The sequence below is a fragment of the Monodelphis domestica genome, chromosome 6 (genome assembly GCF_027887165.1).
Source record: "Monodelphis domestica isolate mMonDom1 chromosome 6, mMonDom1.pri, whole genome shotgun sequence".
Classification (NCBI taxonomy): Eukaryota; Metazoa; Chordata; class Mammalia; order Didelphimorphia; family Didelphidae; genus Monodelphis; species Monodelphis domestica.
This window is the reverse complement of record NC_077232.1, coordinates 322929-335466: the sequence shown is the minus strand read 5'-3', so window position 1 is coordinate 335466 and position 12538 is coordinate 322929. Positions and strand designations below refer to the sequence as shown.

Genomic DNA, 12538 nt, shown 5'->3' with positions numbered 1-12538 from the left:
TTGAAGAAAGTACTTACAGACATAAATGTTCCCATAAGGACTGCTTTGGCTGCATTCTTATAAGATTGTGCATACTCGGTCTTGTTCCGACAGCCATTCTTGACTGTAAGTCTGTATCTTTTAGCTTTAGAAATAACTTCCAAGCTCCTCATTTCTTTGTGGTAGTGGCTGCTAAATCTTGCATGATGCTGATCGGGTCTCCTCTGGGCTTGAATTTTTTTCTTTCTGATTACTCAGTGTTTTTTCTTCAACTTGGATGCTCTGGATTTGGGCTCCAATGTTCTAGGGAGTATTCATTTGGGGATGACTTCAGGAGGTGACTGCCTTCTAGTTCTCCTTTGCCCTCTGTAGTTAAAAGGTGTTGGTAGTTTTCTTTTATGGTTTCTTGAAATATGAGGTCCAACTTCTTGGGAGGGTGGGGGCGAGGCGTTCAGGTAATTGATGAATCTTAAATTCTCCTTGGTCTTTTATTTTCCCCAAGGTTGGTTGTTTTTTTTTTTTAATATGGGTTTCATTGTAGTTTCTTCTTTCCCCCAGTCTTTTGCCTAATTTAGTTTTCCTATCTCTTGTCTTCAGGAGGAAATCTATAAGAATTTAAATTTAGGTTTTATACTAAATATGAGAATTCTAAAATAATACTGTGGTCGCTGATTTAGAAATATTACAGCTTAAGTCAAAATGACCTTAAGGGGCTTCATTTACAAAGAGGGGAAGTAGAAAAATGTTGATAAAGAGACAGACAGTACTGCCTAGCTACAAATACCCTGAGTTTAATCCTACTGTCTTCAGACTACAAATGTGAAGAGCCAGGAGAAGAGGAAGAATCCACAGAGAAGCGAGATCCAAGGAAAGAGTCTCCTCCTCCAGTCCAGCTCACCAGCAGTGACTGGACTGAATCCTCCAGCTGGCCTTTTTAAAGCAGTTTTCTCGCCCACTTTACAGGAACCAATTGCAGTCTTTCAATTGGCCCATGTAACCATGAAAATATGGTTTGCCAAGACTGTGAATTGCCAAAACTATAAAGGTTTCAGCCAAACTGTAAAGATAATTTTTAGCGTCTTGATTTAAAAATCTAAAATTAAGTGGTCGCCATGGGAAAATTCCCAAATATGAAAATACCCAAGTCAGCAGGGTTTTATGGAGATTTTAATTAATACAAATGAAGGAATTAAGGGAAGGGGAGAGAGAGAGAGAGAGAGAGAGAGAGAGAGAGAGAGAGAGAGAGAGAGAGAGAGAGAGAGAGAGTAGCCAAGCAGTAGGAAAGGGCCTAGGCCATCCCTGGGCCTAAGGGAGAGCGAGTCAGTCTTTATCACTCACCACAAGATTGTCTCAAGCAAGCTCCAGTCCTCCACTGAACTCCTGAACTGAGTTCAGAGCTCCAATTCAGCTTCCAAACTGAACTGAATTCTCTTTTTAAAGAATTTTCTCTTATGTCACCTCCCCTAAATTTTCATGTCTACCAATCACAGCAGACGCTTTTCCTAGGACTGTCCATTCTTAGTTCACATCTTCTTTTGTTCTCACCTTCTCTGATTAGATTACATCTTCTGAGTATTTCACACCTCTTTGCTAAGCTTGCCCTCTGTAAGTTGCTTGATCTTTTAGTGATTAATTTAACCTTTGTAGGTACTTGGCACCCTTTTGTATTAGATCTAAAAACAGACCTAGCTTAAGGTTGGCTTCACTATGAGTTGGGGACTTTTCATTGTTCAATCAGGAGTTCACAACTTTATCTTCCCCTAAGGCACTGTCTGAGTAGGGTGGAGTAATGTTAAAATTCCCAATACACTCCTGATCAATTACCTCCATTGTAGAAAATGGGGAAGAGCTTAATCAAATCTTCTGAAGTAGAGTCTGAGCAGTTTTAAGATTCACACCTAGCACTGCCCAGGAACAGGGCAGTGGCCTCTGGAGTTGCCACCCACTCTAGCAAGTGATTTGTGAACTCTCCTACTTAGTGACCTGGTACCTAGTAGGGTACTAAGTAGGGGTACTTCAGCTTTTGATTGATTAACTTTCAATCAATTGCTGATTGATAGACAAAGAGTTTGATTCACTCTTCACAAGTCATTACCTTCTCTTTGGTCCAGTAGCCTTTGTTCCAGGAGTCTGGGCCGGGACGGGTTTGGAGCTCTTGGTTCAGTTCCTTCTCCTTCCCCTTCCTGCTTTCCTGGCTCACCTGTTGCCGGCTTTCTGCCTCCTGCTCCCTTTTCTCATGCAGATGATCATTTTGTTTCCTTTTTTGAAGTCTTGCTTCAGGGATTCTTGTTCCCCTCATGCCCAGGCTGGGCTGCTCTTCCAAGTCCAGGAGTCCTTTAGGTCCATGTCTCTGGGGGGATTCCTTTGTGGTTGGTGGGTTGATTCCTTCTTTGGGGATGGAGGGGGAAGCCGATGGGGAGCCACAGCCAGCCGTCTTCCTCTCAGGGAAATGACTGGTGGCTTATTCCAGGATCTCAGGCCTCCCCCCAAAGGCGCCATTCAGGAGGGCGCAGCGGCTCTTCATTTCCCAACAGCTGACCCCCAGACCAGTGACCCCCTGGAGAGGCCAAGGGTGTCCAAGGCAGAGGCTGGGCTCCTGAACCCCAGCTGCTAGGGGGGGTGTCCCCAGAGAGGCTGCTGGATCCAGGGTTGGGCAGGGCTCAGAGGGGCACCAGCGAGCCCTTTGGGGGGGCTGCCCTGGGCGGGGGAGGGGTGGGCAGGGACTGTGTTTTTCCTCTCTGCACCTCCCTTAGCAGAGAGCCTGGCGCTGGAAGGTATCTGATAAAGGTTTCTGGGCTTTCTGTTTGCCTGCTGAAGGCTCGTCTCTGCCCCGCCTTGAGCTCTTCAGGCTGCTGGTGCGTGTTTGGGTCGGGGGACCCAGCAGCTGCTCACCCCAGGTGGAGGTTCGGGGGAGGCTCTCCACATGCTCCGTCCTAGCCTCTCAGGGTCTGAGAGACCTCTTTGTAGCTGGGCATCCGCTCTGGCAGCCCTGCTTCAGGCCCGGCCTCCGGGGCTGACCACAGTGTTTCTGGGCTTTGGGGGGACTCCCCATTGGCCTCGAAGCATTTCTGCACAGAGCTCGTGGTTTCCAAGGCAGGGGAGAGGTAAGAGATAGGCAATGGATAAGTGACTTGCCCAGGGTCACTGGGCTAGCATGTGTGCACCTCCCCCCTCCCTTTACAGAGGGCTGTTCAGACCTTGTTGCATTTGAAGCTCACAGAAACCCTGAGAGGGAGGGCTCCTGTGCTGCTCACTAGCAAGGTTGAAGGTTGGATCTGAACCCAGGACTTCCTGACTCCACAGACCAGGACCAAGCCCAGCTCAGTCTTGGCTTTCCGATTCATTAAACGTTGGGAGCCTCGACTCCCTCCAAGGTCCAGACGAACTGGCTAGGCCCAGGCTGCTTCCCCAGAACGCTGCATCTCCAGCTGTGGGGCCTTTGCCCTAGCGGTTTCCTCTACTTGGAATACCCTCCTTTCTCCCCTCCCAGCCAACAGCGCGAGAGATCCTGGCGTGGGCGGTACCTGGAGGTCTCTCAGTCAAGAGAGCGAGCCAAGGGCATAATGGGCGGAAGCTTCAGCCAATAGGAAGCCAGCGCCCTTGGATGGCCGCGCTACCGGAGCACCAACTAGGAGCTGGGCTGGCTCCGGGACCCGATGGACAGGGGGCTCGGCCAATGGGAAGGGCCGATCGGAGACGGTGGACGGGGATGAGGGACGGCAGCGTGCGCGTACGTGCCCTGTGGGGAGGGGCCGGGGCGCGCGACCCCGCCCGCCCGCGCGCCCGCGCCCTGGGCCGCCAGGAGCCCATGCGCGGAGTCAGCCGCCCGGCCCGGCCCCAGCCCCAGCCCCGGAGCCCCCCGAGCCCCCCCCGGAGCCCCCGGCCCGGAACCCACGGCCCGGGGGGGCAGCAGCGGCGGAGCAGGAGGAGTCGGTGGAGGAGGCTGTGATCCCGGTGAGCCTGGGGGGAGGCCCGGCGAGCAGAGCCGAGCGGAGGGCGGAGGGGAGGGAGGACTGGGAGGCGGTAAAGTGTGCCCACGGCTGGAGGGTGTCGTGGATGGAGGCGGTGCCCCCGCCGCTGGTGGGGCTTGGGCTACCCCGGGAGCGCCGTGGCCTTGGTGGCTGGGCCGTGGCCTTCTCTGGCGGGGGCGGGGGCAGGGCGCGGTCGGGGGGGGGTGCCTCCTGCAAACTTGCACGTCATCGGGGCGGGAGGGGGCGCCCGGGGGGGGGTGGCCCTGTGGGGGGGCCTCGGCGCTCCGGCCGGATTGGGGGAGGGTGGGGGAGGGGCTGCTGGGGGCGGGTCCCCCACCTGGGAACCAGTCCCGCCCCTCCCGTATCTGAGAGGGGCGCCTCGGAGACCCCGACACAGCGCAGCCCCTACCCCCCAGGACCCCCGCCACGATGACCGAATACAAGCTGGTGGTCGTGGGCGCTGGGGGCGTGGGCAAGAGCGCGCTCACCATCCAGCTCATCCAGAACCACTTCGTGGACGAGTACGACCCCACGATCGAGGTGAGCCCCCGCCCTTCCCCTCCGCTAGACTCCCCTCTGCGCCCGGGCTCGCTCCTTCCCACCCTTCCCCGGGCCCCCCACCCCCGCCCGCAGCCCCCTGAATGGCCGCCACGCGGGCCCCCCAGGACTCGTACAGGAAGCAGGTGGTCATCGACGGGGAGACCTGCCTGCTGGACATCCTGGACACGGCGGGCCAAGAGGAGTACAGCGCCATGCGGGACCAGTACATGCGCACCGGGGAGGGCTTCCTCTGCGTCTTCGCCATCAACAACACCAAGTCCTTCGAGGACATCCACCAGTACCGGTGAGCCCCGCCCTCTGGCCCCGCCCCCGCCCCGCCCGTGGCCCCGCCCCCGCCCACGACCCCGGCTCTCTCCCCTCCCAGGGAGCAGATTAAGCGGGTGAAGGACTCGGACGACGTGCCCATGGTGCTGGTGGGAAACAAGTGCGACCTCCCGGCGCGGACGGTGGAGACCCGCCAGGCGCAGGAGCTGGCCCGCAGCTACGGCATCCCCTACATCGAGACGTCGGCCAAGACCCGCCAGGTGAGTCCGGGGAGGGAACGGGGCGGGGCGGGGCGGCGGAGGCGGGGCGCCGGCTGAGCCGCCCTCCCTGCAGGGGGTGGAGGACGCCTTCTACACGCTGGTGCGGGAGATCCGACAGCACAAGCTCCGGAAGCTGAACCCCCCGGACGAGAGCGGCCCGGGCTGTCTGAACTGCAAGTGTGTGATCTCCTGACCAGGGGGCCGAGGTGAGGCGGGGCCGGGGGCCGAGGTGAGGCGGCGCGGGGCGGGGCTTCGGGGCCCCGCCCACACTGCCTTCCGCCCCGCCCAGGCTGGGGGTTCGGAGGTGCTGGACCTGAGGGCGGCGCCGGACAGCCCCAGGCCGGAGGAGGAGGAAGCCGCGCTGCTGCTGCTGGAGCTCCGGGTCCTGCCAGGGAGGCCAAGCCCGCGCCGCTGCCCCCCGCAGGCCTTTTGCACGGACTGGCTCCGACTCCCGGCCCCACACTGCTTCCCGCGCCTCCCCGCCCCCTCTGCTCGCGCGCGCGCGCGCGCGCGGTTTCAGTAAATTATTGGTTTCAGTAAATTATTGGATGGTCTTGACCTCGGTGTGCCTGTCCGGGCGGGGCGGGGCGGGGCGGGGCGGGAGGCCTCGCAATAAGCAGACAGGAGTCCAGACCGCGCTTGCCGACTTTACTGCCCGGGTCCCCCCTGCTGCCCTCATGGGGTCAGTCTCGCAGCTGGCCGCCCCCATCCTCTGCGCCCACCTGCGCGGGGCCTGCGAGGCTGGGCATGCTGGTCCAGGGCCGGCGGGGCCGCTCAGGGGTGCTGGCGGGGGGAAGAGGCTCTTCCTGGGCGCGAGAGAAGCTGTCGTGAGGGGGTGCCCCGTCGGAGGGACCCACGGGGGGCACCGCCTTGCTCGAGAGCTCCGCTGCCGGCGGCGGCGGCTTCTTGGGAAGCTCGTCCGGTTTGGCTTCAAAGGAAAGAGGACAGCGACAGCTTGGAGCGGCCCGCGGCCCCCCGCTGGCCCTCCCTGCCCGGGTGTTAGCGGGGCCCACCTGGGGGGGGCAGCTCGCACTTCATCCTGCGCAGCTCCGCCATGCAGGCCTGCAGCTGCTCCAACACGGCGTCGTCCTCGTGGGGCCACGGGCCGGCCAGCTTCTCCTGCAGGAACTCCCGCAGCTCCTCCAGGGCCATCTTCAGCAGGCGCTCTGGGGGGGCGGGGGCGGGCCCATGAGCGCCCCGGGCTCCCCCCCAGCCCAGCCCCCGCGGCCCCGCCCGCCCCGCCTTACTCCGGTGCAGCTTGAGCACGGTGTACGCCATGGCCGTGAGCACCCGCTCGCCCTCCAGGATGTACACGTCCCACAGGCGCAGGGTCAGGGTGAACGGGGTCTGCGGAGGACAGGCGGCCTGAGAGGGGCCCAGGGAGAGGCCGAGCCCCCCCCCCCCCCCGGCGGCCCCGCCCCGCCCCAGCTTCTCACCCGGTCAATGAAACACTGCAGGAACCACTTGGTGGTGTAGATGCCGGTGGCCATCTGCTCCTTGTCCTGCCGAGAGAGGCCAGAGGGGGGCGACAGCTCCCGGCGGCCGGCCGGCCCCGCCCCCTCGGCCCCGCCCCGCCCCGCCCCGCCCCCCGCGGGGCTCACCAGGTGCTTCTTCAGCTTGGGCAGCGCCTTGCCCAGGATCTGCTCGTGATGGTCCTGGAAGCGCTGCAGCTTGGGGAATCCGGGCATGAAGAAGCCTGCGGGGAGCCCGCCAGGGCAGAGGGCTCAGCGGCCGCCCGGGGCCCCGCCCGGCCGCCCGCCCCCCCGCCCGGCGCTCACCGTGCATGGCGTGCCTCTGGTCGGCCAGCAGCTGGGCCAGCGCCCAGAAGGCGTCCTCCTCGTTCAGGTACATCAGCAGGATGGCGCCGATCTGGCTCATGCCCTGGCAGTAGCTCACCTCCTGCGGGGGCCGCGAGGGCACACGCAGGGTCCGTGGGGGGAGGGGAGGGGAGGGGCCGCCCCACCCAGCCTGGGCCGCCCGAGGGCACAAGCGGGGGCTCACCGTGTTGTAGACGGAGTAGGCCGACAGCACGTGGAACAGGGCCTGCTGCCTGGGGAGAGACAGAGGTGGGAGGGGCAGCTGGCCGGCCCGCGCCCCGCCCCCGCCCCGCCCACTCACTTCAGTCCGTAGCGCTCTCGGAACATGATGTGGTTCCGAAAGGTGCGGTTGATGTCCAGGTCGATCTGTTTGATCTCGGCCGAGGCGCTCCGGGCTTTCTCTTTCATTTCCTGGGAGGGGGGAGGCCCTGGGGAGCAAGGACGGGCCTCCCAGCCTGGCACAGGGGTGCCCGCCCAGCGTGGCAGCCCCTCTCCGGGGGATCGGCCTACTGCCTTAGGAGGGGAGTTCAGGATTTGGGGGGGGGAGGGAAGAGCTGTGGCTTTGTCGGTGTCCTAGGGGTGCAGGGAGGCCCCCCGGGGTCCTGCCCTCCGTGGCCAGGGCCCGGCCGGCGCCTACCTCGTACTTGCCAGGGTTCTCCGTCTTCACCTTTTCCACATCCAGGAGGAGGGCCCAGACTTGGCCCCGTACTTGCAGGGGGATCCCTTTGTAGACCCTCCGAGCCATCTGCCGGGAGAGGAAGCCACCTACTGGCCCATCCCCGGTGTCCAGGGCCACAGCAGCACCCCCTTTTCCTGCATCAGCTTTCTCATCCTTCGAAGCCCATCTCAGGCCCATCTCAGGCCCCTCGTGTTTGCCAGCCGGATCCACTCACAGACACTGACACCCCCCCCACCACAGTAGGTGCTGCTGTGAGCCCCTTCAGAAGTGCCATCTACACTGCCAGCTCCCTCCCATTTTCTGTTCAGATTGGTGGGGGCTGCTATTGGGGCAGTGGGTCACTCTCCTGCTCCTGAGACTGCTGTGGCTCCCGACTGCCCCAGGGATAAACAGAAGGAGGCAGCTTCTGATCTGCATAGAAGCCAGGCTCCCAGCTACAGCCCCATTCGTGCCCTAGGGCACCAGCCACTGCAGCCATCCCCCTTCCTCCCAATCTTCCTGGGAAGTCTTCCCAATTTTCCGGAAATGAGTTCCTCCCAGGGGAGGGCTGTTCTCCCTGTTGTTCCAGGGTCCCCAGCATTAGCACAGCGAGATGTAATAAAAAGCCTTGGTTAACAGGGAGGGAGTTGGGGGAGAAATGAGTGAACATGTCAGTGGGTGACACAGACAGGCAGAGCCCAGCACCCCACCCGCCTCTGGGAAGCAGAGAGGCAGTCAGCGCCTGGGAGTGCAGCTAGGGCTTCCTGGGCAGTCGGCCAACAGGCATTGAGTAGGCTCCTACTGGATGCAGGTACAGCGCTAAGCTCCAAGGAACTGAAATGAAGCAAGGAACTCCCAATCTAACTTGCAAACGGGCTATGGACCGAAGAGATGAGAGGGAAGGCTTCCTGTACAGGGCGGGATTTTAACTGGGACCCCAAGGAGGCCAGAGGGGTCAGTAAGCAGAGCGAAGGAGGGAGAGCATTCCAGGCAAGGGGGGAGCCAGACATGGAGGGTCTTGTTTGAGGAACCACCAGGAATGGCTCAAAGGCAAAGGAAGACTGGAAGGGAGGAGGGGCTGGGCAAAGGGCTCTGAATGCCAGAGAAGGACATTTGCTCCTGGACACCACAGGGAGCCACAAGAGGTTATTGAGCTGTGCTGACCCGGTGGGACCTGCATTTAGGGAAGTCACTTCGGGGGCTAAACAGAGGGTGGACTGGGACAGGGAGAGACTGGAGGCAGACCAACTCCCCAGCTAGCTTAGTCCTGCTGGGAAGTGATAACTAACTGGCTGCACCATGCTGGGGGCAGAGTCAGAGGAGAGAAGGAAGAGTACTGGGGAAGAGAAATCAACAAGAGGTGGTGTGGAGGAGAGATTGACAAGAGGTGGTCCAGAGGGGAAATTAACAGGTCCTAGCACCACCTTGGATGGGAAGGGGGGAGGGGAGAAAGTCCCCCCCCATGACTCTTAGGGGCTAGGAGCCCAGTATTGTCCTTTATGATGAAATAGGAAGAGCCAAGTTTAGGGGGCAAAATCATGGGTTCTGCTTCAGAAATAGTGAGTTATGTTGGTTCCTGGCAGTTTAATCCCTGGGAAAGGTGGCTGGAGATGGGAAACGGAAGGTCAGCAGAGACCGGGGAGCAGGAAAGTTAGATTTAAGAATCATCCGCATCGAGGCGGTCACTAAATCCATGGACGGCATCAGGGTCACCCAGTGAAGTAGGAGAGGGGAAGAGGCCAGAGCCCCGCGGGACATCCGGGGCACCGGGAGGTGGGAGAGAACAGCGTCAAAGGCTACAGAGAGGCCAAGGAGGAGCCTGGGGGACGATGGGGTGGGAGATGGTCCCCGGCAGACTCCGCCTCTCACCTTCTCGCTAGCCCGGTACTTGTCCCACTTCTTGAGCATTTTCAGCCACTTGTCCACCCGCTCGATCTCCTGGACCTTTTGCTGAGAAGTCAATGCGGGCCCCTCAGAACGGAGCCCCCCGCCTGCGCCCCGAGCCCTGGCACAGCGGCACTGAAACAGCAGGGGTTGCCTTGGCTCTGCTCCTGCCCCCAGCCCCGGGGCTCCTGGACCCACTGGGGCAGGGCAGAAGCTGGAAGAGGGAGGGAGGCAGGACCAGGGAAGCCTCGGGGCCCCCACGGCTGACTCACCTTCTCCTCCTGGGCGCTCCGGCTGGGCAGTTCGCTCTCACTGGGAGGGGGAGGGCAGAGGAAGAAGACGGTGAGCAACGAGGCCTGCTCTTGTGGCCTGGGGGAGGGCCAGGCCCCTTCCTCATGCCCACGTTTGGCTCCCTCCCTCCCTCCCAGCCCCGGGGGGGGGCAGGGGCACCCCAAAACGTACTGCAGGAACCCGAAGCGATCTGTGACTTTGTAAAGGGAGAAGTCGGCATCTTCCCATGGGTCAATGCGAGCCCCGTGCTGTCTCCCCTGCACAGAGAGGGGAGTCCAGGGTGCCGGGTGAGGGCCCTCTGTGCCACCGGGCACCTCCTGTCGCCCTCCCCAGTCACAAAAGGAGGGGGCACGAGGGGATCTGGGGGGAGGCTGGCCCTCACCCTCCGGTACTTGGCAATGATTTCGGCTTTCTCCTCTGCCACCAGAGCCTCGATGTCCTTCTTCATGTCCAGAGTGGGGAGGCAGGAGAGGCCCCCCGCTCTGGGCTCACAGGCACCCCTAGAGTGGTCGAGACAGACCGAGAGAACCGGGGAGTGGGGGGGTCCTTGGGGGAGGCTCTTGCTGGTGTCTCCCCCTCCCCCCGTGTGTCCTTCCCTGATCTAGCTGGGCCCCCTCCCGCCCCCCTCCCAGCCTGGGTATCGAGAGCTGGCGACCACGGCTAGGGGGAAGGTGGACTTCCTGATGGGGGCTCCATAGGATGATGCTGACAGTATTTATGGAGCGCCTACGGTATGCCAAGCACTTGTCTGGTCCTCCCAACCACCCTGGGAGGCTGACATCTCCTTTTTACAGATAAGGAAACAGAGGTAAACTGATGCTGGACTTGAACTCGGGTCTTCCTGGCTTGAGAGTCACTGCTCTGGGCCCTGTGGCACCCCCCCCCCCCCCGCCTCAGAATGCTGATGGACATCGCGTCCGAGCCCTTCTTTTACAAATGAGAAAACTGAGGCTGGGAGAGAAGGGTGATGACTGGTCCAAAGTCATCCAGTGACTGAGGAGCAGCAAGATTTGAACTCAGGACATTGGCCTCTGACCCACATTCTGCACTAGTGTGGTGGGTGCCCAGGTCACAGAGAGGCCTCTGGGCTGGCTTTGCCCCAGGGACAGGAGCCCTGCACAGGCCCTGAGGTGGTTCCTCGAGTGCCATGATCCCAGCCCAATCCCAGGGAGGAGGCGGCAGACACCCAAGGGCCTGCTTCCTGGCGGGGGGCCTCCAGGGGCAGGGGCTGGCCTGGCCAGACGGGGCACTCCTGCCTTTGCCGCCTTCTGGCCTCCATCCCCAGGGCCCAGAGAGCTCTTGGAACCCCTGAAGGCCACCCACCGGCCCCCCCGCCTCCGATGCTCCCACTAAATATGGCCACCCTCAGATGGCGGGATCCCAGGGCCTCTCGCCATCCGGGATGCCCTGCTCAGGGCTGCCACAGTATCAGCAGGCAGGCAGCCTTAGAGGACCCAGGGCAAGCACGCCTCAGTTTCCTCCTCTGCAAAATGGGGGTAAAAAGATTCTCCCAAGGTTGCTGTGAAAATCAAATGAGGCAATGTCTGTAAAACACTTTTCCCAGGCCCTGTGCTGTGGCTTCCAATGCCAGCTTCTGACAGTCTGCTTCACTGCGGCCCCGAGCTGTGCCCACCCTCGCCAAGCAGGGAAGGGCACAGTGTGCGGCCCCCCCTCTGTGCCCCCTTTGGGTGTGGGGGCAGGAGTCTGGGAGAGGCAGGCCAGCCTGAGCCTTGGCATCGCTGCCACCGAGTGGACAGCCCTGGCAGAGGTGGGCAAGCCCCTCCCTCCCGCATCCCTGGAAGACCCACAGGTCCTGGGAGCTGGGCGAGCGCTTACCTGAGCAGGCCTTCACAGCTCTAAATGCATCCAGACGGTGCCCTCAAGCTAGTGGACAGGAGGGCCCATGGCCCTCCTTCAGGCCCGGGAGTCCATGTCAGAGTGCCAGGCCGCAGGGGGGTGCACCTGCCTCAGCATCCCTGGTCGAGCCCTGGGCATGGTGCATGGGTCAGCCGTGGTGTGGCCCAGGCCTTGTGCCCCTCCCTCCTCTGCTCTGGGAGGGAGACCGAGTACCAGTCCTGCCCTCTCTTCTGGCCCTTCTCTGCCCACATACAGACCTCCTTCTGTTGGCTCCACTCACTAGAAAGGGAAACACCAGAGAAGAGGGCATTATGCTGGGAAGACGACCGATGCCCTTGTCCCAGTGCCCAGCGGTGCCAAGACCGCAAACTGCCTGGCTCTCAGGCCCACCACCAGGCATGGGCACTCAGAGTCTTGCCACCCACTCTGTGAGCCCTTGGCCGACCTTCGTCCTCTCTCGGACCTCAGGGTCCCCACATCTGAGAGGAGGAGCCTTGCTGACATCACCTGCAGGCTCTGAATCTGCCAGGCCACTAATCCCAACCAAAACGGAAGGAAGGTTAGTTTGGCATGACGTGTTTCTGATGGAGCCCTGCTGGTCCTCTGGGAGTTTCCTTCTTCAAAACTCTCATTTTGGCGGTTAACCAGAGAGCCTTCCCTTGTGCTGAAAGCGAAAAGGGAAGGGAAAGAGGGGGCTGGCTCCTTCTCCTTCAGAGGATTTTCTCCAGGCCAGCCACACTCCCAGATGGGACTGAACCCCAGCTGAGGCGGCCAGGTGCTCTCTTCCTTGCTCTGAGTATTGGCTCCCTGAATATTGGCCATTTCTGTCTGGCCTTTACACACACCTGTGTGCTCTTTCACAGAGCATGAGAAGGTAGAGAAATCCTTCTAAGGCCTCCCTGACAGGTGCCTCTGGACTACCCTAACAGACACTGGTCTTCCCCGACTTCTGGGCAAAGGGGGAAAGGGGTGAGGATCCATCATGGCCAGCTCAGG

General features: G+C 60.9%; 2 protein-coding genes across 2 annotated transcripts; one reads left to right on the top strand and one right to left on the bottom strand.

Annotated features, from left to right (window-relative positions):
• Window positions 1-3748: 3748 nt before the first annotated feature.
• On the top strand, window positions 3749-5593 carry HRAS (HRas proto-oncogene, GTPase). The gene is made up of 6 exons (XM_007506749.2): window positions 3749-3933; window positions 4367-4490; window positions 4616-4794; window positions 4876-5035; window positions 5109-5241; window positions 5325-5593. Exons 2-5 carry the CDS (start codon window positions 4380-4382, stop codon window positions 5226-5228), a joined length of 570 nt encoding a protein of 189 aa, XP_007506811.1. The 5' UTR covers window positions 3749-3933; window positions 4367-4379; the 3' UTR covers window positions 5229-5241; window positions 5325-5593.
• Window positions 5594-5668: 75 nt separating this feature from the next.
• On the bottom strand, window positions 5669-11942 carry LOC100032924 (USP6 N-terminal-like protein). Its single transcript, XM_056803552.1, has 15 exons — window positions 11823-11942; window positions 11522-11541; window positions 10068-10185; window positions 9857-9942; window positions 9667-9706; window positions 9380-9460; window positions 7490-7597; window positions 7154-7263; window positions 7037-7085; window positions 6814-6934; window positions 6637-6731; window positions 6472-6537; window positions 6283-6382; window positions 6049-6201; window positions 5669-5963 (listed from the first exon to the last, which is right to left on the bottom strand). Exons 1-15 carry the CDS (start codon window positions 11940-11942, stop codon window positions 5719-5721), a joined length of 1512 nt encoding a protein of 503 aa, XP_056659530.1. The 3' UTR covers window positions 5669-5718.
• Between the last annotated feature and the right edge of the window lie 596 nt (window positions 11943-12538).